Below are 21,289 nucleotides of genomic sequence, written 5' to 3'. Positions count from 1 at the left end.
GGGAGGGGAGAAGGGAGGGAGGGGAGAAGGGAGGGGAGGAGGGAGGGGAGGAGGGAGGGAGAATAAACAGGGGAAGCATGTACTTCACAGTGAGATAAAAAGAAAGCAACAGAATAGAGGAAATGTCATCAAAGCCTATGGTAAATGTATCTTGTTGTATCTAGAACACATGAAGAAACTCACAGTTCCATCATAAAGAGGCAAATGACAGGATTTTTAAATGGGCAAAGGAAGTAGACAATACTCACAAGAAAATATAAAAATGACAAGAGACAAATGGCAGGGTGATCAGCATCATCCACCAGTGACAGATTTATCAATGGAAAAGCCACCCTACATCCACTTTAGAAATGCTATAAAAAATACGTTCATATGATGGAACATCATTCAGCTGTAAAAATACTGCTCCACGCCACAACAGGGAGGAAACGTGGGCACATCACAGTAAGTCAAAGTAATCAAAAAGATGGGCTTGGGTAAGCAGTTTCCTCCTAGATTAAAACCCTAGAGGGAAGCTCCTTTAAATACTGGATGTTAAAGGGGAAGGTGGAACAGGATGCTCTAAAAGGGGTGGAACTTTCCATCCTACCAGGAAGCCCCTTAAATGCAAGAAATATAACAACTCAAGACAGCTTCAGGAAGTCCCTGAAACTGACCAGATTCACTAAGCCCCTGATTCTCCCCAAGCAAATAAATAGAAGCAAAAAAGATTACTGTAAGTTGCTTAGACAAGTCCAGCTGCCTAGGAAATACAAATCAACCAAACCACCTAGAAGAAGCTCAGTCCAGCCAAGTCTGATGCTGCTGAGGGCCATGTCTGGGTCCATGATCTTACTGCAGCCAAGTCTGTGTTAATATCTGTGGCCCGTGTTACCACCGAAGGCCAGGTGGATGCCAGGACTTATGCTGTGGCCTAAAACCATGCTGATGTCAGTGATCCCAGCTGCATCAGAGGGCCTTGTCTGGATCCATAGCCCTGGTGCAACCAGGAACACTGTTCATGGTCTGTGTTAATGCCATGAGCCAGGCTCCCACAGAACATAAAGAGCAAATAAGCTACTTATCTGGCAGTGATATCAATAATTGCAGATATGCAGTTGAGTAAGAGGGACATGGGAGACTTCTGTGACAACCCCTACCTCCATCCCACCCTACCAAGACACACAGCCAAAAAACCAGTAACAGCCTAGACAGGAAGCCACTGAAGAGAAGTCTTAAAAGCTGTCATAGTCTGCTGAAGTGTCACTCTGCACAACAGATGGCTTCCAGCAGGGATGGGGGAGGGGAAGGGCTCTGCTCTGAGGGCAGGCCACTGGGAGTTTGACCATGCTCCAGTGAGTTTATAGATAACACAAAATATACTTTTTTTTTTCTCCAAGGGAGGTCACAAGGGCGGGGGTGGGAGTCGAATAGGGAGGGACTGGGGGGTGAATGTGATGGGGTAAGATATGCAATCACAAAGAATCAATAAAAATACTATGTTGGGGAAAAAAGTTAAATGTGGGGCTTTGCCACTAAGCCTGGGCAGCGTCTCTGGAATCCATTTGGTGGAAGGAGATGTGACTCCTGCGAGTTGTCCTCTGACCTCCATGTGCGCGCGCACACACACACACACACACTGCTGTGGATTTCTGTCTGTTTTTTCTGCTCCCTCAAAAGGGGTGCCTGTACTCAGGTGAGGTCAGGTGAAATCTTCTTCAGCAGATAAGGCTAGAGCCTGTGATTGGGCAGTGGAAGCAAAGGCAAAGCTCAAAGTTTTAGAGAGGGGAGAAAGACAAGATGGAACCAGAAGGAGAGAAGATGGAGCTGACCACATGGTCTGGAGAAGTTGCAAGTAGCAAGACATTTCACAGACAGAGGAGCACAGTCCACCTCTGCACAGTCTAGGTATGCAGCTTGTATGTGTATCAATCTTGTATTTATATCAGTTGAGTTTCGTGTTTTTTGTGTGAACATTTTGGGGTTGTAGATTTACCGTTATAAATCTGGCTGGTATATTACAAGTCTTTACTGTTGTCATTTTATGGGTCTAGGGGATCTGAATGAGTGGCAGCCGGCTTTCTGCAGGCTAGCCACAGGGGGCGCAGCTCGGGCAGCTAGCCAGGGAAGCATGGGGGTGCGGCAAGACCACCATTGGTGGTGCTTAGCCAGATTAGCGTGGTTTGTTTTGTGTAACTACCCACAACAACACACATTCACAAATAAATTTTTAAAAAGAAATTTAAATTCAATTATTTGAATCACTATATAGTAAAATAAATTTACTTCTAAGCATATATGTAAAACAACTGAATTCAAAAAGATCATTTGTACATAAATGTGGCTAGTTTGGTATCCACAGCAGTCAATAACATAAATGGCCATCAATGGGTATATTAAAACTAAAACTTGGTGTTATAGATATATACAATGGACGACTAGTGGCCATAAAAGGGAAACCGGTTCCTGGCAGATGATCCACCAGCGATGAGCCCTAAAGACGTACTACATTCACTGATGAAAGAAGTCAAAATACTGAGACCACACACTATATGTGAAATAACTAGACAAGGGATAAACTCATAAGACAAAGAAGCCAGTGGAGAGGGGAGTGGAAGCAGCACCTCAGCAAGTACAGGGCTCCCTGGGACGGGAGAGCGATGCTTAGAACCTGAGTGACAGCAGCAAGACACTGACTGTGCTGAGTGACACTCACTGTCCACTGTGAGACAGACCATGGTATAGAAGGAAGGTAGTAGAGGAGGGAGCTGAAATGTGCCCTGAAGTCAGGCTAAAGCCGGAAGCAAAGAAGAAAGGAGGGGGGAGGCCTAGATTCATAACACAAGCAAAAGCACGAGAGGCTGAGCGCCCCTGCACCAGGGGTCTGACAGTGCAGCTTTCCTCACTTCCCACTGCACCCGACTCCCATGCCCACCCAACCCGCACTTTCTGTCACAGAAAGCCAACTGGGGTCACTTTGTCTCTTCTGCCCTTTTGAGACTCTGGACTGTGCAAGCTCTAAGTGCTTTCTTGAGCTATTACCAGGGTCTCTGCAAACCTGCAAGGCAAAGCACAAGGTCCACAAACAATGTCCCTCACCTTAGTAAGTTCCCGTCTCAGCTCCTCTTGTTCCTCCTCCGTCAGCGTCTCTGGGGCACTGAGCATTGCAACAGCATCCTCTCCTTCCTCGGCCACTGGCTCTGTCTTCAGCAGACCTTAGGGTTAAGGAGAAAAAAGAATCATGTCAAGTGTGAAAGCTAAAGTAAGTCCCCCTATAGCTGCTCCACTGTCCCAACCAGAACAAAGTCATTGAGGTTATAGCCATCCACTTTCTTTCTGTATGTATGCTCAAGCTATCTCGGGGAAAGATGAAAGAAAAACCTGGGACAGCTAATAAAAGCCACCAACATAGCATGCTAACAAATGAACTAAGAAACTGCCCTTCCCTTGGCTTCCACTCATACTTCAGTCTCAGGACAATTATGAGAGAGCAGAAGAATGGGGTCCCACCATGATCTATCTTTATACTACATACAACGCATGCCTCTAATCCCAGCACTTAAGTGGAGACAGGACAGTCACTAGTCAAGGCCATCTTCGGCTAACGTCAAGTTCAAGCCCAGCCTGGGGGACAGGAGATCATGTCTCAACAATACAAAGCATCCACCTTTAAAGTGCTGCACAGATAAATCAGCAGAGTGGGGATGAAGGATTTTAAACCCTGCACACCGGCCCACAGAGGAGACTGTGTGCTCATTTGCTCTCAGTGCAGACACTCTGCATAAAGGAGCAAATCAGATGCTTCTTCCCACGTGGTAGCAAAAGAAGGAAACTCGCAGCTTTTATTAAACTGAACCTCGCCAGGATGCCATGAGGAAGGGCAGCACATGCCTGCAATCCCAATGCCCAGGAAGCTGAGACAGGAGGACTGTGAGTTCTAAGCCAGCCTGGGGTATATAGTAAGGCCCTGTCTTAAGGACGAACAGCTGTTTCTATGTAGACAATGACCAACAACAACATGGAGACTTCCAAACCCACTCTACTCATTCCCTGAAGAGAGCCCGCTATGAAGACCACATTTCTAGAAAGTGGCCAGTGTGGCAACTGTCTTCAGCTCCCGCCTTCCCCTGCCCAAGCCCCAGCTAAAACATCGGGTAGAAAATCTAAAGAAGCCACCAAACCCCGCAAAATTCTATTTTATTAAGGTTTGAATATTAGGTTTATTACAGTTTGAATAACCCACATGGGGTTTATTGCTTTTATGTTTGAACCATTGGTGGATGCCAGTTAATTTGAAACCTGCCATGACTAGCTCAAAGGCTGGGCATTCCTAAACCTTCCCCTGCTACCCCAGGCCCAATTGGGAAGTGGCCAGCTGCCACTTACAGGAATTCTCACAGGGCTGGTTGGCTCTCTCTCCTGCAACTCCTGTGTCCCATCCTTCTCCCCCAGTCATGGTGATTCTCTCTCTCCTTCCTTTCTCCCAGTTCCTAGCCCTCGAAAATCTAAAGGTCCCACCTCAGTCTACCTGCCCACCCATTACCTGTTGGGTCTTTATTGATTGATCAAAAACCAATTAGGGACAAGGATCTTCAGTGTTTGGATATACAGATTTCTGATTTTAGGGGCCAGAACATTAGAACCAATCCCCAACATCTCACCTTTTCTGTCCAAATTAAAAAAAAAAAAAAAGCAGCACCCTTCTCTCAGACATAAATTGAGCATAACTGTAACAATTATGTGAATTACAAAGTATGATATACAATATGGCTCTGTCTCTGAAAGGTCATAGAGCTTTTAGAAGATAGAGCCTCAACAAAGGAAGTGTCAGAAGTGGGGGCACTTGGGGGGTCATAGCCTGGCCTGCCTCCGATGCAGTTAGGACTTGCCACCTGCTAACACCGAGCCCAAAGTATAAACTCTCAATACTGCCCTCAAGTACGCCCTTCTCATCTCACACTGCTTTTCTTGGGTATTTTATTTTACCAGCAATGAGAAAACAAATACATATTTTAATCTAATTTTTAAAATCAACATGAATTTAAAGAAACCATTTCTTGGTCTCATTATGTAGCTCTGGCTGTTCTGGAACTCACTACATAGACCAGGCTGCCCTCGAACTCAGAGACCCTACCTGCCTCCGCCTTTGGAGTCCTGGGATTAAAGGTGTGTGCCACCACCGCATACAGCCTAACATGTCAAACTTTAGAACAGAAAGCATCATCCCTGCTGACACTGACCCTCGCCTCAGGCACCGAAGTGGCTCTGCACGGCTGGATTCAGTCACTGGCGTGCCTCTTTAACTTCCCCATACTGTTATCACAGAGCTTGTTTGCATTGATTTTGTCTTTTTCAAAATGTTGTATTGACTTATGATTTGATTACTGACTTTCTGGTGCCTTCTTAAACTTTACACCAGTGACTCACCCTAGCCTGTCTACCCACCCAATCCCAGCATTCCCAGGTCACAGATTCTGCTGCATCGAGGACCAGGGAAAGCTTCCTCCTCTGCCTGTAAGTCCTTCACCCCATCACACTCATGAGGATGAACCAGTAACGCCGCAACCCTACCAGCACCATGGTACATGGTACACGGCACACAAAGAGCATGTGGGTAGGCAGGAGGAGAACACACTGCCGGACCACAATACATGTAAGAAAAGCATACGAAACAACGAAAGCCATGTAGCTGAATACACATTCCAGAAGCACTTGACATGGGCTTTATTGTGTACTAACTTTTAAAGGTAATTAGTAATTATCATAATCACTAACATGACAGTACCAAAACAGTGGCCCACACACAAGATGTGAAAGAATAATTAATGGAGCAAAAGTAATACAAATAAGCCTGTTCACACTGCACCAATAAGCAGAATCCAAGGTTTCAGAAGCAGAGACAATACCTGGCTGATACAATCAAGGGGTGGGTAAGCCTCGGGTAAGCCTCGGTACGCTAAAGAAAACCAAAGAGCCCAAGCAGGGGAGGACCCACATGGAGGCCTGGCAAGGCCACTGAATGAAGCTTGAAGGTGAAGCCTGGTTTGCCTTGGAGAGGCCAGAGCTGTGGGAGGCCTGCCAAGGACAGCTGCAGACAGCCTGTGGAGCCAGCTTAAGAGAGAGAAGTGTGTTGCTGTCAGCAAGGCTGGAAGAGAAGAGTCATCTTAAAAACCTTGTAAAATCAGACAGCATTGTGGGATTTAGATTTGCTCTGCCGGGTTTGGGTCTTGCTTTGGTCCAGTGTTTCCTCACCACACTCTGCCCCTCCCCCACCCCGAGAATGGTAATATATATTCAGTCCCATTGTATGCTCAAAGTATGTGATCTGCTTTTTGATTTTAACTTTACAGGGGTTAAAGGGTTGGACTTGGACTTTTAAATACTGTTGAGACTGTAAAAGACTCTGGGGACTTTTGAAGGTGGACTGAATACAGCCCATTATGCAGGCACAAGCCCATGGGGCCGGGAGCAGAGGGTGGTGGCTGCAGTGGGAATGGCCCCTGTAGGCTCATGTGTTTGAATGCTTGGCTCCCTGTCTGTGGAACTATTTGGGAAAGATTAGTTAGTGTGGCCTAGTTGGAGGAGCTGTGTCACTGGGGGTGAGCTTTCAGGTTTCAAAAGCCCCTACTAGACTCAGTATCTGTGCCGCCCACAGATGCCGCCCACAGATGAGGATGAGGGGCGTAGCTACTGAGCTAGCATCCTGCCTGTCTGCTTCTGGATATGATGACAAAGACTTTGAACCTTTAAGTAAGCCTCCAATGAAATGCTTCCTTTTAAGAGTTGCCTTAGTCCTAATGTCTCCTCACAGCAGTAGGACAGTGTCTAAGACGAGTCCTCTCTAAGATGTCTTAGAGTCCCCACTAGGACTGCACAAGTACTCTCTCCACAATAGAAATCTGATCTCTAGTTTTAAATCTTTCAGCACTTCCTTGTTTTAGAAACTCAGTCCAGCCCTTAGGTCAGCATCCAGTCATGGGGGCAGCTCCTGCCTGTTGCCCTGGAATTTGCACCCAAATTCCAACACCGGGCAGATGACTGTGAAGCAGGGTGCTACTGTATCATATTGTCAGGAGCAGAACCTGAGTCTGCTTCCGTGCTCATCCTCCATGTCAGACTGTCTGACAAGGGGAGCAAGGGACTGTGGGTGAAAACACCAAGCATGTGAGCCACCTCCAGCCAGCACAACACAGAGCTAAACATCATGTGTCTTGATCTTAACGAGGGGCTCAGGACTAGGTCCTTGATAACGACAGGACTCAAACCAAAGAGGAGCAAGAGAGCTCAAGCACTAAACGTTGCCTTTTGTAGCAGGAGCTCTTCCATGCTTTTAAACAAACATAATTGTGCAAGTCTGAACAGGCAAGGAGATCGACACAGTATCAAATCACTATTGCATGGGAATTTTCAACTCCAAAAATAATCGAAGAGGGTGCTGACAAGGGGTGGGAATACTTAATCTGAGAAACAGTATAATTTCTCAGGATTTTAGGTTCTGGATTTTTGAATCAGGCATTTTCAATGAGTCAAGTCCACACAAATATCCCCTAACCAGAACAATGACAAAAACATATAATCTGAAATACATGTAGTCTCAAAATTCTAGACAAGGAATAATGAAATAGTTCATTAAGCCATCTAGAAAGACAATGCCATACTTGGCCTCAGGGCCACCAAGATGACCAGACCTAGCAAAGTCAGCCAACAAGCACTCAGTCTGCGTTTCTCACATTAACCTGCAGGGGGCAGCAAATCACTGGCATTAAACTTTAAAGGGGAAGGTTGTTAAGATCTTCACCTGGGAAAAACATAAAGACACAAGTAGATGCTCAAATCACAAGTGAACTATGTAGTCATCTCTTATCTCTTAAAGAAACTACTAACTGCAGCTGGTCCACCAGGAGCTTCATCAGAACCTGAGCTACGAGGTCCAAAAACAGTCATTTACCCACTGCACTTTGGTGACGGCCCAGGGATTTCTATCACCACTTAGCGATGAGGAAAGAGGCTTGCGGCAGCTGTGCAGACTCAAGTCACACACCAGCACAGGAGATACACAGTTGGGGTTTTTAAACCCAGACAGCCTAATTTAAAAGGAGGCACTCCAAGTCACTGATTTAAAAACAAAGCTGAGACCTGGGCCCCTGCATCTGGTAGCCATAGTAACACTACAAAACGGAAACCCAGGGATGAGGTCAACAGCAGTCTCCAAGCCAACTCTTCCCCACTCCTGAACATACGATTTGCCTTAAATAGATTCCTAGGTCCTTGTCTTCTATACGCTCATACGTGTACTTAGTATGGAGGGAGGACCTGGCTTAGGGAAGAAAACATCGCTTGCTATGTAAATCACAAAAGGTAAGAAATGAGACTATTACAATCCAACAAACATTGTTCTTTGATTTTAATGCTCTCCTAAAATCCAACGGAAAGCTATTTTAAATGACAATATGACTAATGCCTCTTCAAGTTTTTCACACCAGTCACCATGAGGGGAAATTGACAAGAGATTCCCTGCTTGAACAAACGTTACTCAGGCCCCTAAACCTTCTCCCAGGCCATCTTCCTACTTCTTTTTAAAATACAGTTTGAACAAACAAACCTACTAAGTCAGTTTAAGCAGAACCCCCATCCTTAATATCTGACCCCCCCATACCTCCATATGCCCCCATCCCCATGTGATATCTCATCTTCCTGCCTCCCCCATCCCCATGTGATATCTCATCTTCCTGCCGAAGCATGTTTTCACTAGAATCATTTTTATTAAGACCATGTTCCATAGAAGCAAACAAGCAAAATTAAATCAACATCTAATGAGAACAGTGATTTCTACTGGAAAACCGAGGCCCTCCAAGGTTGCATAGTTTACCTACAGTCAGACCAGACTAAAACTTGAGGGTCTTTCTGATTCTACACAGTTTGTCTTAGGGAAATACCACCTTCAGGGCAGGGCAGAGAGCCAGGACTAATTCTTTCTCCATGGAAGCTTTTTGTGTCTCTGACTGGAAGTCAGCATTAGCACGACTGAATCCAGGTGACTAGACGCTGGGCATCACTACCCCCTGTGGGTTACTGATAGTTCAGCTACTTCCTTAATTGTCTGATGAAGTAGACCATCCTTCCATCTTCAATACCAACCAGGGGATCCCTGGTGTGGCTAGCGCTGAGGCATGGCCAGGGTATATGGCCCATCTACAAAGTCCCTCCAGCAGCAGAGTAGTCAGTAGCACAGGCAGGGGAGAACCTGGAAGCTACACACTGCCCAATAGCCAGCCAGAGGCATGGTTGACAGCTGGACCATCTCAAGATGGAGGATGGAGGTGACTGACCACAGGGGTCCACTGCACAGTTCTATGTGCTTCATCTTGTAGTCCAGCTACAAGGCTAGGTCATCACTGAGAAGCAGCAGTGCGCCACCTGCCAACACAGTTTGAAATCTGGAACCTGGACTTCAGTAGCATAGACAATCCCAGATCGTTTTGCAGAGGCCTCACTTAAACAAGGTGAAACAGAGACACTAGCACACACGGGTCAGAGAGCACATGTGCTAAAAAATATGCCCAAGAGTATTACAGACACCACACAACCCAATATATCTTCAATAAGCATAAAGTTTAAAGATTTAAGAGAAGGAAGGGAAAGCACTGATTTTTTAGTTAGGTGGCAATATTTTACATCCCTATGAAAATAATTTTTAAAAGTATTACGACCTGAAGTATATCAGGATTGTTGTCAGTGAACCTGTGAGGAGGACGGGGTTGGTTGGTTCTACCATGGCAGAAATCTGAGCATGAAGGTGACGGGAGGTTTGAGGGGCAGACGGCCAAAGGGATAAGCCGGAGAGAGGCTTCAGCCTGAACTCGCACCACTTCCAGACAATAGAGCCCAGGTATCACTTCCTTCTCATTTCATCTCAGAACTCATACTCCCCACAACAGAACAAATCTTAGTAGTTTACTTAGACACGCGTATTAGCTAAAGGTTTAGTTAAAGTAGGCTTCTCTCTTTTCCCATAAATGACAACTCATCCACTACACACCCCGTTAATTTCAGCCAAGAATGTAAATCATATGGGGACAGCGTCTCACTTGATAGAGGCCCACACTGGCGTCGGTGACTACAAGTTTGCACCGCAAGCCTGACTCTCAAGTCAGTTTCTTCAATCCAGGGACAAGAGGGGCAGCATGCTGGGGTTTCTCAGCATGAAAAGGATGGATAGAACTGGGTGCCCCAACCTGGACCCCAACATAAATGCCTGGCTCTCTGCCTTCACTTCTGCCCTTTATTCCGACTGCTTCCCTTCAGGATTCCCTATAGCAACTATCACTAACGCTTCAGTCATCTTCATATTAAAGTCAGGCGTGGTAATGCACTTCTTCAATTCATGCAGCTGGGAGGCAGAAGCAGAGGGAAAGCCAGAACTCCAAGGCAAGCCTGGTCTGCACAGCAAGCTCCAGAGCAGCCATGGATACACAGAAAGTCCTGTCTCAAAAAACAAACAAACAAACAAAAACCAGCCAGGTATGTAAGTGGTGCATTTGTTTAATCCTAGCAGTTGGGAGGCAGAAGCAAGTGTATCTCTGTGAGTTGAAGGCCAATCTGGTCTACATAGTGAGTTCTAGGCCAGCCAGGGATATATAGTGAAACCCTGTCTAAAACAATGAAAAGATTTAGAATAATTTCACTTAAACACATCACTGTACAATACGCAGATAAGAACACTGGAGGAGAGATGGCTTTGAACAACAACAAAGGCAGTGAGGTACAAAAGAAGGCATTGTCTGAGGACACGAGTGCCTTTGGGCCAGCAGTCTCTGAGACACGCCCTGAATAAATGAATTATAGGAATGTACACAGGAGTGGAAAGAACAAGTCTGGTCCTACTGCCCACTTTCTCTCTTGAGGCTTTTCTTCTGTGTGGTGCTTTTTATTCTTTTTATTTGCTTTTACCTTTTTGCAAAGGTTTTCTTACTTGAAATAGATACTAAATGTCACAGCCCCAACTCACTGTGAGCTCTACTCAAAGACTGGGGTTTCTTGGCGAGAAAAGAATGGGTACAGCTGGCTGCTTTTTCCAAAAGTGTGTGTATAAATACACCGAGATCATGCAGGCATGTCATAGGCATGTAACTATCCTGGCAAGCTCAAAGGTATTCTACAGAGAAACACTTCTGCCCCTCCCACTGGCTATTAGCCTCCTGAAACAACGCACCCAAGAATTGGATTTGCTGTGGGATTCTCGTGGTGGGGAAAGGCTGAAACCTGGTTCCTGGCACGGGAGAATTTGCCTCCCAGAAAGATTTTACAAGCAGTGACAGCTTGCAAGAACAGAATGGAAACAGTGATTGCTCAGTGGCTGAGAAGTGGCAGCCAAGGCCATACCCTGACCAGGAACGATTAGCTATGTATACCTCTTATCTGCAGTTGAAACGTAAAACTCATGTCAAAACCCTGACACCGTGGGAGTCACCAGGCCGCATGCATTCCCAGTGTGGCAACACTGGATAAACTGTCTTTTTCTGAGTGTCACCATTGCTTGTCATGATGAGAAGGGACGGTGAAGCCGAGCTTGTCCAGGCTTCAGGGCTCAGTCACTGACTTCAATAGCTAGTAACTGACGAGGGGCAAATGATATTACAGAAAGAAGAAGGCGACAACAGCAGTTCCCAAATGATTTTGTAGGTGAGGCGTTCCACTGCACGCCAGCCTCCGGACACTAGAGGTCAGTAGCAGCCTCACAACCAAACCAATACCTGTAGGGAACAAAACTGCCCCAGACTGAAGATCAGGGACCTCAGGCACATGAAGATCTGAACAGAGAGACGCTTGCCCTCTGAGGTGAGTCATCATCTTCAGAGGACAGTGCAGCAGGAACAGAAGCAAGGGCTGTGCACAGCCGGATCCCCAGAGGCCGCCGTTTCCCCATGATTAGCTCATACTGGGAAGAATAAAACCTTGAGGCAAAAATGAACTGGGTAATTGTGGTCAAGGTGGCCAGGAACAAAGGAAGCTAAAGAAAAGACCCTTTCATCTGGCAGAAGATCCAGAAAGTACAAGAGCAGAACTGAGTGATGTTAGGGTCATTGAGGAAGAAAGGAGACAAAGCAGGAAGGGACGTGGTAACAAGGAGAAGATGGGGGGGGATGCCATAGCAGCCCTCAGTGCTTCACTTGGGGCCATGAAGACAGACAGACAGACTGACACACACACACACACACACACACACACACACCAGTAAAACACATTCATGGTTCCAAACGCTTCATTGCCCTCTTCCTAGAAACAGACCTCATTTAATCTTTCATCTTTCAAGGTGGGAGGGTCATCTTTAAAAGTCTCCAGTTACTTCAGAGCATCTCCTCTTCCTCCTCTTCCTCCGTCCAAACACCACATACAAAACTGATAGCTGAGACCATCCACTGAAGACACACAGGTTGGCCATGGAGAAACTTGGAGGTGCCAGGAGAGAAGTCTCCACTTATATTAAATTTCCTCTACACGGATAGAGTCCCCTTCAAGTCTACTCTGGTTCACATTTGTAAGCAGTAGGTAATGTTCTTTAAGATCTCTGCAATCAAAAAAACCTGTAAGATTCAGTTAGCACTTCCCTAAAAGAGAAGGGTTGACTCATGAGAAAGCAAAGAGTAAAGCAGAATTAGAAATAAACTCTGCATTGAGAAACTGCAGCTTGACTTTTCACTCTTTTCAGAGTGAAAATTTCAAATTTGACAGCATTAAGTACAAGATTATCTTTGTTTTCCTACTGGTCCTGGGGATTGAACCTATGCCCTTATGCCTGCTAGACAAGACCCCATCACAAAGCTACAACCCCAGCCCGGCTGTCAGATTATTTGCTCCGCTCATTTCTCAAGTGACTAGCAGAACCAAGGGTGTTATGGGCCTGTATCTTCCTGAGTCTTCCTGGAAAAGTCTTAAGAGGAAGAGATTTCACATAAACAGTAACTAGGAGAGTAACCTCACAAGTGCTCCTAGAATGGAAAGGACGGTGAAAGTGGCCAACTTAACACAGATGGTGTTGACAGGCACCTGAAAAGAATGGAATACAGCATTCATGTCCCAGTGGCACATGAAAACAAAACAAATAACAAAAGCAACAGTAAAATCCCTGCCCAGAAAAGATACGCTTGGATGTTCAGCCTGTTCTATAAGGGCTGTCACCAACTTTTGTGGCAGAGCAAACAGGTAGCACCTTCTAGGCCCTGTATAGATGCCCAGCACAGTATAAAGCAAACCACTGGTTTGGGAGTCGAAAGATGAGTGTTAGTGCCGGCTAGGCTAACCAGATGTCAACCACCTTTCCTACATCAATGCTCTCACATCTGTAAAAACAACCAGGATGTGTCCTCCTGTGACAATTCCATTCAGTCATCTGTTCAACAAACATTTGCTTTATTTGTATTTATTATTTTGTGGTGGTGGTAGTGGTGGCGGCAGCGACGACGACGACCTGTGACAAATTCTAACTATTGTAGACAAAGCTGGCCTCAAAACTAGACTTCCTGACTCAGCATCCGAAGTGCTGGGCTTCAGGATTCTCCTACCTCAAATGCCAAGGTGCATGAGTTTCATAGGTTTGTATTCCGGATGCCAACATGTATCACAGCCATGTTTTCAAACTAGATTGTAAAAGCCACTTAGCAGGAGTACTGCTGAACACAAAAGAAAAACTGGACTAGAGAAGTACCAAAGGCACACTGCAAGGCACTTTCATCCTGGATGAAACCCTCTTTCCCTTCAACCCACCCCTCCGTCCTCTCCTGCCCACCCTTGCCCCCCCCCCTACCCCAAACCCCCGAGTGTCCTCCAACCCACTGTTCAAACTGCTTCAGAACATCTGCCTACTAACTGAGCCTCATCGCCTCCACCTTTGCCCAACACATTTCAAAAGATCCTTCTTGCTTAGATGGTGTTCCCGGCCTTTGTGAGTTGGATACCTTCTTCTATCACTCCTCTTTGCCTATACAAGCTGCCTGCTTATTCAGGAAGTACACACTGGCCAGGTGGTGGTGATGCATTTCTTTAATCTCAGCACTAGGGACACAGAGACAGTCGGATCTCTGAGTTCCAGGCCAGCATGGTCTACAGAGTGAGTTCCAGGACAGCCAAGACTACAGAGAAATGCTCTCGAATAACCACAGGCAGAGGGAGGGGGAGAGAGAGATACATACACTGGCCAAAATCCAAACTAACTTAAGTAGCAGTTCCAAGTCCCTCCCTCTTTTCTTTTTATTTCCCCCCTTCCCTTCTCCCTCTCGCTCCAGCCCAAAGGGTTTTTTTTTAATCTATTTATTATATGTAAATACACTGTAGCTGTCTTCAGACATCCATAAGAGGGCTTTAGATCTCATTATGAGATGGTTATGAGCCACCATGTGGTTGCTGGGATTTGAACTCATGACCTCTGGAAGAGCACTCAGTGCTCTTAACCGCTGAGCCATCTCACCAGTCGCCTCTTTTCAATTACAGACTTCATTAATCCCACTACTCAAAAGCACACTCACCCACACCTGCTGCTGTTCTGATAGAGAACACTGAAAGGTGGCCACACTCATCATGAGGAAGACAGGTGCAGGTAAAGGGCAGCCAGCAAGAAGTAACGGATCCAGGGCATCTGTCCCAGGCTGGGACAGTGACGTTGCTCACCTGCCAAGCTGGCCACCTCAAAGCTTTACTGACAGCTCCACCTCCCGCACTGTGGGCCCTGCTCTGATCCAGAAGAGTCCAAAAGTTAGAAATAGGGCATCTCTCCTTCTAAGTGCTGGGTAACAGGGAAGCCCAGAGGTCCCAGGCAAGGGAAGTGAGAAAATGAGAAGAAAAAAAGCTTTTCCCCATGCCCTACCTCCAGGCAGACATTACTAACAGCTGCTAGCTTCCAGAGGCTAGTGTTAGCCTGTAACTGTCAACATTTGTGGGGTTCTGAAAACCCAAACTATACCTCAAAGGTGGCTACTGTAGCCAAGAGCTGAAGTTAGTTCACGCCTGTGCTCTGCAAACATCCAAACCCCTGGCAGCTTGGATCAGAGGTGCCACAGTCTGTCCTTTCCTGCCTTCTAGGTTTCTCAAGCTCTACTGCTTAAAAAGAACAAAACATAACCAATTCCCCAAAGTAAGGAAATAATTAACTTCTTCTGGGAAAGTCAAGTTGCTTCCTTGACTCCTCACTGAGGAGATCATTGAGCCATCTCCTCTTCTTGGCAGTCAGTAGGATCCTTCCTGCAAGCTGGCAATGAGGCTGCCCCTGCTTCTGCTGGACCCTATGTGGGGATGCCCTGCGCTGATTAACTCAGACTGTCATAGCCGGGTTCCTGCCTTGGGGACAGATCCATGACCCACACAGGAAGAAACAACTGCTTCCAAAGGTGTGGTGAGTTTTCATTTTTCCTTTCTGGAAACTCTGGGGTATACGTGCTTGTCTAAATGGCTCTTGGTCTTCCAAAGGAAAATCCAGGCCAATCATCACCTTGATAATTATGATATTATCATATCACACTCACCAGACCCTTGAATGTGGTGAATGTTTTTGATGCCTAAGCATCCTTTACCAAGACATAACCTAGGCAGATTTTAAAATTGTACATGCTATTTGACCCCAAGACCCCTCCGGTGTCATTTACCATCAATCGCTCCACGTATCCGCAGATATTTAAGAAGCACAGAAACGGAGCCAACTTGAAAACCCAATGTCCCACTCTAAATAGCTAACAGCTAAAAACAGTCTCCATGTTGAAACACAGCCGCACGTTAGCACACCTTCACTCTAACCTGAAAGCACACGAACCCCGAGTTACATCTGGGTTTGGTCAGAGTAAACGGAACTAACTACACAAAATCAATAGTTACCAACGTTCTGTGTCGGTGAGCCAGGCGGTGAGGCGTTCCCGCTTGGAGAGAGGTAGAGGTAGTTCTTGTTCACTCCGGAATCAAAATCAAATGGGGACTGGTAATCCTCATACAACTCCATATCTCTACAATACATCCCAGATGAAGGCAGCGAGCATGGCGCTGCAGCAGCCTGGAATTAATCCTCAGGCCTGGGTCCCTGGGCCGAGGTCCTTCTGGCCTGTGCAGCCAGGTGAGGAAAGGAACGGTGCCTAAAGTTCCGCCCAGCTCGGGTGTGACCAGCTCCCAGCAAACAGAGCTCTATGACTCCTTCCCAGTGCCCTAGCAGGGCCCTAGTCACCACCTGTTGCTAATTTCAGTGGACAAAGAACAACCTGGGCGGAGGGAGTGGCCTTTCCTCGGCACAGAAAGGAGGTCCCCTGCTGGAGCCCTGTTCAGAAGTACAAACACTAGATACTGGCAGGAAGATTGTTTAAAATACAATTTTTTAGACCGACCAGCTGACCACATCCTCGCCAGGGCAGACTTAATCTTCTAGGACAAGGGAGGATTATCTGTCAGTAATCTCCCGACAAATGCCATCTGGGTGATACTTTTCTTGCACCCTATATTACCACAGAATTCTGAGAGCTTGACATCCTGTATTAGCAACCAGCCCTCTAAGCACAACATGACACAAATAAAGCTAGATCCATCGTCGATTTTTTTTTCTAAAGCAGAATGTGAATAACTGTCAAAAATGTTTATTCTGACTCTAGAAGAACTGTTCTCACCCAAGCAGCATCGGGAATGTGCAGCCAGCTCCCCCGGCTCCCCTCAGGCCCTCCCGGAGCTCCAGCACCTTTGTTTAAGCAAAGTCATGCATGCCCGGAGGGTTCCCCAAAGACCTTGTTTCCTTTGGCACACCCACCAGGCAGAAAGGGAGCCTCAATGAGACTGCTTGTAAAATTTCTCAATCACCAAGTTCACTTCCTGCATCACAGGCCTCTGGGTAGAACCTTCCCATGCTCTCTGTGGCATTTGCTGTGACCCAACAGCACTTACAGGCCCTTGGTGGAACTAAAAGGAGGAAACACGTAAAGCCAGGCATGGTGGCTCATGCCATAATCACAATACTCAGAAACCTGAGACAGGGGATTGCCATAAAGCTGGCTTGGACTTCAGTGAGAGGTCCCATCTCAAAACTACAAAATAACTAACTGAATTAACACTTATAGTTGTGTCCTACCTTTTCAAATCTCAATACATAATCTCTGGAATATATTTATAATCTCTGAAATGTAAGACCTGAACTTTTTATTGTATTGTTTGTGTGGGCTTGAGTGCACGTCAGCAGGTGTCAGCACAGGTTGACAGAGTCCCCCAGAACTGAAGTAACAGGCAGTTAGTTATGAACCACGGGGAACTGAACCTGGGTCCTCTGTAAAAGCAGTAAGCAATCTTAACCCCTGGGCCATCTCTCCAGCCTCCAAAAGCAAAACATTTTAAAGATGAGCAAAAATTTCAGTGTATGCCTACTGTACAACATCTCTAAGACGGTCCACATTCATCTCAACTTACAACTCATTCTCTTTTCCTCCCATCTCTTCCCATCCATGGCACACACGTGTGAAGCCCGTCAGCCAGTCAGACCTCATGGCTATAGGCCCCACCCTCACCCCAGTGTCTGCTGTCCCTACCTGAATACAGGGCTTATAATCAGTGGAGAATAAAAACAGCCTCATTTTCAAACGTGAGGGCTAAGAATCTAAGTAACTGTTTAAAAGTCTGACCTGTCTACCTGCTTCTAAAAGTCTGACCTGACTACCTGCTAAGCCCCTTTCAGGCCAGTGCCAAGAATCCCAGCTCTGGGGAGCAGCTCCCCTTCCAATCTTCGGGCAGACTCAGTTCAGACATCCCAGCCTTGGGAATGGCGAACACAGACAAGCAGCCCCAGAAAAAACATGGGTGGGTTCCTGGAATGGCAGGCTCGAGGCCTGGATAATGGGGGGGGGGGCTGAAAAAAATAAAAGAATAGAAATGTAGCTTGGGAATTGACCAATAAAAGAGCCAGAATGATAAGCCTTAATATTTACTATATACTTCTATAAGAAACAAACTCAAGGATTTTGAAGTAGGCAAAGAAAGCATAAGAACTATTAGGAGGAGGGTGTGGCTGAGTAGAAAGCACTTGCCTGCCATGTGTGCAGCCCTGGGCTGCAGGGTGGGTGAGTGGGTAGATGGATGGATGGACTGACGGACCGACGGATGCACACAGTGCAAGGGAGGGGACTAACAACAGGAAAGGCCACTCCGAGAGGCCCTAGGACCATCCAAGCAAGGAACAGGGAAGCCTCTGGGAGCCACAAGTCTTTTTATTTCCTGTGATTCTAACCGGTCCAAGGAAGAGCTGGCTCTGTGTGACACGTATTCCCTCAGGGCTGTCTGGAAAATACTTCAAAATCAGCACTATTTTCTCCTAGATTTCCCAGGCCTGACCTCACATGGATTATATAGTCAATAGTACACAGAGAGCTGTCTACCACTTGCCACATATCCTTTCCTCCTTTTCCCCTGCCACACCCTTCTTCCATCTGCCTGGAGTGTTCTTGCGGCCCCAGGGTGGCCATCTTCTGCCTTATCTGTGTCTTTCCCTTGAAGAATTCCTGATCACTTATCTCATGAGCTCTGAGAAAAGACCACCAGAGTCCCTACCTGATCTCCTGTTTCAGATGTGGCCCAGATATACAGCTCTATTCAGAGAGGTGCCTGGGGGCAGCTGGCTGACCTGAACAGCCCCAGTCAATGTCCCTAACACACTTTCTGAGCAACCGAAGACAATGACCTGTCTCTAGAGCCTAAGCATTGCTGGTGGGAGGGGCGAGGACTCCTTTCCTCTAGGTGCCAAGAGGGGAGAGGCCATACCCAGAAAGGACAGAGGGAGAAGGCGGGAAGGGATGGCACCACCTTATGCCAGCCCCTACACGTATAGTACGTGACAGTGATCCCAACAAGTGTGCTCTTCTCTTGGGGTTGGAGCCAGTGGCAAGGGCCCTGGGTACTCACTTCCTCTTTTCCCACTATCATACAACTGTGTTTCAACCAACTTGATTTTCCCAGGTTTTTGTGTTGTTTTGGGATGCTATGGATCAAACCCACAGGCTTCCACATACTAGCAACACACTCTTTTACTGAGCTATGTCAACACCCCTTGGTTGTGTTGTTGTTGTTGTTTTCAGACAAGGTTTTACCATACAGCACAGGCTAGCCTCTAACAGAGAACATCCCTGCCATGGCCTCCTGAGGACTTGAATTACAGGCCTGCACCGCCAAGCTCAGCCATTCCTATTTCTTGAACTGATCCTGAGCTTGCCGTAGACACTGTTTTCTCAGACTTGATTTTCCCCTATAGATTTACCTTTCTATTTCACTAATCTTTTTCTATAATTTATACTTATCTGACTCAGTTACCAAGTTGTATTACTCTACACGGTATTACAAACAGTATACATACAGAAGATGCTCCTTTCAGACCATACCTGAGAAGCGAGAGCAATACAACTGCCTTCTGAGTGGATGACTTAAATGCTAAAAGGAACATGTGTGTGCAGAATACACAGGTTGTAACATGACAATGGGAAAATACATACTGAGCATGGAATGTGTCTTTTTAGTTTTTTACTTTCGTGAATCTGTGTGTGTAAGAGTTTTGCTGCATGTATATCTGTGAGCCATGCATTTCCAGTGCCCAAGGAGGTGGAGAGTCTTCATGGGAGTGCTGGGAACAGAACCCCGGTCCTACAAACACAACTGCTTAACCAGGGAGCCAGCTCTCCAGCCCCTAGGAAATATTCCAGATAAATTAGTAATCAAACAGTTTCCTTACAGATGTGCTTCTTTTTATGTCATGTGTATCTATTAGCATTTTGCCTGCATGCATGTCTGTACACCACCTGCATCCCTGGTCCACAGAGGCCAGGAGAGGGAATTGGATTCCCTAAACTAGAGTTGCAGAGGGATCCACCAGGATCCACCAGAAGGGCAGTCATTGCTCGTCCCCCTGAGCCATCTTTCCAGCCCTGTCAAACCCTGTTTTTGAGAACAGGCCACAAAACTGGACATTTGCATAGCTGACGCCTTAGTGAGAGGCAGAGGGTGTTTAACAGCCTCAGACACATGCTTATGCAGGGCAGCACCTGCAGAGGGCGCCCGTGGACAGTACAGAGGTCAGCTAGGAGTAGGCAGTAAGGTGTGTGCTACAGGGCCTGACACTTTTAAGTTTCACAAGCAGAAAGGTGAATAGGGCAAAGAACTATAAAGAAAATAAAGTTTCTGTCCACCTGTTAGTGCATAATCTAGTGGGTGAGACTAGTCCCTCTATATGTGAGTCACAAAAAAGAGGGTATGACTTGAAAACTATGTCCAAAATTAGGAACTTTTGTGGCAGGCCCCTGAAAGGCACCTGAAGGTGAAGTACAGGGCTGCCCAAAAGGAAAACGATGCCACAGTTATTTGTTTAATTCAGTCCTTAGAGGGGCCCAGGGCAGCATTCTTCGAGGAAAACATCAACCTTGTCAAAGCCAGGTAGAGACTGTGACAATGATCCGTACTAAAGACTAAAACAATGTGTGGAGAGCTTTTAGGGCAGCTTGGCAGGAATCTGACATTCGCCAAGGACAAGGAAATGGGCTTTAGGCAGGAATCTGACTTTGGGCCATGACAAGGAAGTAAGTTCAGGCAGGAGTCTATTTTTAGGCTAAAACAGAGAAGTAATTTCAGTCAGGAATCCTAGTCTTAGGCTAAAACAAAGGAGTAGGCCTCAGGCATGAATATGACTGTGAGCTAGTACAAGAAAGTAGGCTCCCTACTTCCTGTCATCCAGATGAGCCCTTAGAAACAGTGATTTTGAGAGAGATCACAGAAGTGACTGTGTTTATTGCCTTGTTTGTTCCTTGACTATTTGCAACTATTGTGTTGCTGGTTTCTCAACCTAGAACTGACCTAAATACTTGCATGTAATTAAAATGGTTTAAAAGAAAATTGAGAAAAAATAAACCTGCCTCAGCCTTCAGCCTCAGAACTGGCTGGGGTCATGCTGCAATATTGGCTAATTGTCTTTTTTCTTTTAATCCTCACTCCTGCGCTGGAAAACCTGTTGACTGACCGAGCTGGCTTTGTCAACAATGTTAACTAAATATTATACTTAATCATAGAATTTATCCTATAATGAAGGGAGAAAACACCCCATCTTTGACCAGGTATGACAGCACCAGCCTGAGATTGATCCCTTCATTCTGGAGGCAGAGACAGAAGGACCAGGATTCCATAGCAGCCTGGGATACAGACTTCAAGGCCAATCAGAAGTTCACAGTGAGAACCAGTCTCAAAACAAGTGAGCTCAGTGGTGTGATCCACAAAAGATGGATAGATAGATAGATAGATAGATAGATAGATAGATAGATAGATAGAT

At 46.3% G+C, this 21,289-nt stretch overlaps 1 protein-coding gene across 3 annotated transcripts in view; it reads right to left on the bottom strand.

Annotated features, from left to right (window-relative positions):
* Positions 1–21,289, bottom strand: part of Tpd52 (tumor protein D52) — an 82,330-nt gene that overhangs the window by 17,627 nt on the left and 43,414 nt on the right. For 2 of the 3 annotated variants that reach the window (XM_028765443.1, XM_028765461.1), the window contains exon 2: positions 3,079–3,194. In XM_028765443.1, the coding sequence (XP_028621276.1) occupies positions 3,079–3,194 (116 nt within the window). Of the gene's footprint in view, positions 1–3,078; positions 3,195–16,613; positions 16,698–21,289 lie in introns of those variants that run through there. The other variant, XM_028765451.1, reaches the window with a different exon arrangement.

The sequence above is a fragment of the Grammomys surdaster genome, unplaced genomic scaffold (assembly GCF_004785775.1).
Source record: "Grammomys surdaster isolate TR1022 unplaced genomic scaffold, NIH_TR_1.0 63, whole genome shotgun sequence".
In the NCBI taxonomy this organism is placed as follows: Eukaryota; Metazoa; Chordata; class Mammalia; order Rodentia; family Muridae; genus Grammomys; species Grammomys surdaster.
This window is presented reverse-complemented; position numbering and strand designations above follow the sequence as displayed.